This window comes from Antrostomus carolinensis, unplaced genomic scaffold, assembly GCF_000700745.2.
Source record: "Antrostomus carolinensis isolate BGI_N321 unplaced genomic scaffold, ASM70074v2 scaffold14739, whole genome shotgun sequence".
Taxonomy (NCBI): Eukaryota; Metazoa; Chordata; class Aves; order Caprimulgiformes; family Caprimulgidae; genus Antrostomus; species Antrostomus carolinensis.
Window position 1 is genome coordinate 2,424 of NW_010336553.1, and position 3,376 is coordinate 5,799.

The following is a 3,376-nucleotide window of genomic DNA, read 5'->3' on the forward strand; positions in this document are numbered from 1 at the left end:
ATGTAGTTTGCAAAAGTTGCTTTAAGAGTTGAAGTTGGGAAAATACTAAATACAAAGATTAGGCATGTATGTATATAGATTTAGCTCTACAGATGTCAAAGAGCTGATGGTCTCCTCCTGTCCTGAAATATGAAAAGATTTCTTGATAGGAGGGGTGTGGGTGTACTCGCACATCTTCACTTGTTTCAACTGAGAAGACTTGTTAATTTTGAATAACATTTAAGCCAAACTTAGTAGGCTCTTCTGTGAATTCTGCTGAGCCACACTCTGCAGCTGTATTTTGTTCTGGCTCCCTCACGGAAGAAACTTTGCACTTGATCTAGACAGCAGAATTGTAACCTTTTTAATGATGGCCAAACAGACGGTAAAACAGCAACTCGGGCTGCTGAGAAAAACAAACAAGAACAGTAAACAGCTGATGAACCCCTGAGTTTAGAATGACCAGTGACACACAGCAGCTCATTTACATCTCCCCACATCCATTCATCAGCTGGACACAGGAGTACAGTCATCCACCTCTTGCGCTGTTCCTGATGCAAGCCTCAGTCCCTGGGCTGGACACATCTGATGGGTGGTCAGCACTGCCCACCCCTGTCCAACTGCTGGCTTTCCCAGCAGGTCCTCCCGAGGACGGGCAAGGATGGTGAACACTAGTTGTATGCTACTGCATGTAGGTGGGCAACAGAGCACAGGGCTGCACTGCTGCACTGCTATCTGATCTGGGGTAGGATTGTTTTATGCCAGTTAGAGACTCTTCTTTAACATGACAAGAAAACAGCGGTTGCTTGACTGATAACTGGGTACTTTTAATTGGAGCCACAGGCAGGTGTTTCAAGAACTTAGAACAACCCTGTTGCCCTTCCCCTCTTCTCTCCCAAACTTTTCTCCTAGACATTTAGGAGGTCATCCTGTGAGATAGGAAGAGAAGGGGAGCAGCTGTTAGCCTTGCCAGGGCCATGTCCCTGCAGCAGCTGTGGTGGAGTCCTCCTTGTGTCACCAGTAGGGTCAGGAGCAGGCTGACCTCGGCAGCAGGAGAGCATGAGTCAGGTGAGAGGGTGTCCTGCTCATCAGGTCATCAGGTCTGTTTGTCTGCTTGAAAGGAGAGTGGACAGTGACTGGCACAGGAGCTACAGCAGGGGAACATATTTTGTGGCCCAGTCAGCTGTGGCTGCTGTCTTTCCAAGGGTGGCAACAGTCCCCGGTCTTTGCCAGGAGTGACCCCGCATTCCGGTCCCACCTGCTCATTACAGGCTTACCTTGTCTTACCTTGCTTATGGTTGAAGGGGTTCCTTTAATGTCACTTAGTCACAACCTTTGCAGCACACTACCTTTTTCCATAGATTATTTTTTCCACTCAGTACTACTGGAAAAACGAGTCATCAGTTTGGACATCATCTTCAAAAGCAAGTGCTGCAAGATGATTGAGGAAAGGTGGACAGTCTGAGCACCCTCACTCCAGAGAAGAGAGACCAGGGAAGAGTTTGTCTGTGTGTACACCCAGAGGGATGGTCTGAAGAGGACAAGGATCAAGTACTCCTGTTGGTCAAGAGTCAGGCTGTTAATAGGTTTAAGCTGCAGAAGGAAAACTCCAGTCTGAAAATTAAGAAAATTATATAACTGGAGGAAAAGTTAGACAGAGGAACCTGTTGCCAAGACAGAGGTTGTGAAACTGGAGATATTCAAGGCTAGGCTAGACACCCATCCATCAGGGATGGCTTTGGAATAACTGAGTAAAGCCAGTGAACAATGCAAACAGCTTGACTAGATGACCCAGTAACAGTCCCTTCCAATCCAAATACGTTTGAGAGGCTTCTGAAATGTAGTTGGCAGCTTGTCCACTTCGAGCACAATTGTGATGTGTTATTGCCAGATGTACCATCAGTACCTTATGCTAACGCCAGTGATGTGCAAGATTGTAGCTGAAGCCAGCACCTTTAATAGCACTTTTTTTTCCCTACTAGGTTCACCTTGCCCTCAATCCATGTAAAGACCTGTTGGAAACATCTGAACAGTTTTCAGTCTCCTAATAAATTTTGCTGTGTCCAAGAAGAGCCTGTCCAAATGAGCAAGACATCCCAACAGAACACCGCTACAGATGCCAACGGAGTAAGCGTGATTCACACTCAAGCACACACCAGTGGTTTGCAGCAGGTTCCCCAGCTGGTGCCCGTTAGTCCTGGTGGTGGAGGCAAAGCTGTGCCTCCGAGCAAACAGGGGAAGAAAAATACCTTTGTGGATAGAAACAGTGATGAGTATCGTAAGCGCAGAGAGCGAAACAACATGGCAGTGAAAAAGAGCCGGTTAAAAAGCAAGCAGAAAGCACAAGACACGCTGCAAAGGGTCAACCAGCTCAAAGAAGAAAATGAACGTTTAGAGGCAAAAATTAAGCTCCTGACCAAGGAGCTGAGTGTACTGAAAGACTTGTTCCTTGAGCACGCACACAATCTCGCAGACAATGTGCAACCTGTTGGCACTGAAACCACCACAACAAATCCAGAAAACAGTGGACAGTAGACACTGTTGCAGCCTTACGAAATGAACTCTCGAGGTGCAGCTTGTCTGCAACGCCCACGCAGTAACCAAGCAAAAACTCTGTTCTTTTAACCATTATTTTATGGAGATTTTCTTTTTAGGTTTAACACTGAAGATTTGATACAATTAAACCAGAAACTGCTTAGGGTATTTGTTTTCAATATTTTTCTCCTCTAAAAGATTTATCTAATAAATGCAGATCTAAATTCATAGTCAACAAGGAGCTTAGTATTGGGGAAATAGCATTTTCACAGAAATGTTCACTTACCTTCTTACAGTTTGCACAATGGGAGGAATCCAGCAGGATGGTTCACTGTAGTAGCAGGAACTCTTACTTGTTAAAATGTCTTTTAAATACCTTGTAGTGTATTTAAGCCCTTTGTTTTCTCCATTACATATTACAGAACTGCAAAGGCTGTGGAAGGTGTTTGCTTTCCTTTTTGGTGGACTACTTCAAGTCTGTAGAGCAAGTCCTATAAAGCACCACTTAGGTGCTTCGTGTCCAGTTACAGTTAATGAGGAGGGTGTAGTAGCAGTGACCTGGGATGCTTCCTGATGTCTTCTAGAAAAGCAGCAATATCCTATATTTATACACAGAGGCAGGTGGCTTCCAAACGGCAAATGACTCTGAAGCATCATGTACAAGAGGTAAAGCAGCACACTGACAAAGCCTTTGAAGCCTGTGTTCACATTACTCACACCGTGACTGGGGCCTTAGAACAAGATTTTGTTTTTCAGAAAATGTCAAAATACTATCAAAATCTGTGTTCTGCAAAATTGCATTCTTGCTGGGTGCAGGTATCAGGGAGAAGAACTGCAGCTTGGCTAAGCAATGAAAGGGGTA

General features: G+C 45.0%; 1 protein-coding gene across 1 annotated transcript; it reads left to right on the forward strand.

Moving 5' to 3' along the window:
• Positions 1–1,965: 1,965 nt before the first annotated feature.
• CEBPG (CCAAT enhancer binding protein gamma) lies at positions 1,966–2,942 on the forward strand. Its single transcript, XM_010174909.1, has one exon. The coding sequence runs from the start codon at positions 2,062–2,064 to the stop codon at positions 2,512–2,514; it is 453 nt and encodes a 150-aa protein (XP_010173211.1). The 5' UTR covers positions 1,966–2,061; the 3' UTR covers positions 2,515–2,942.
• Positions 2,943–3,376: the final 434 nt, after the last annotated feature.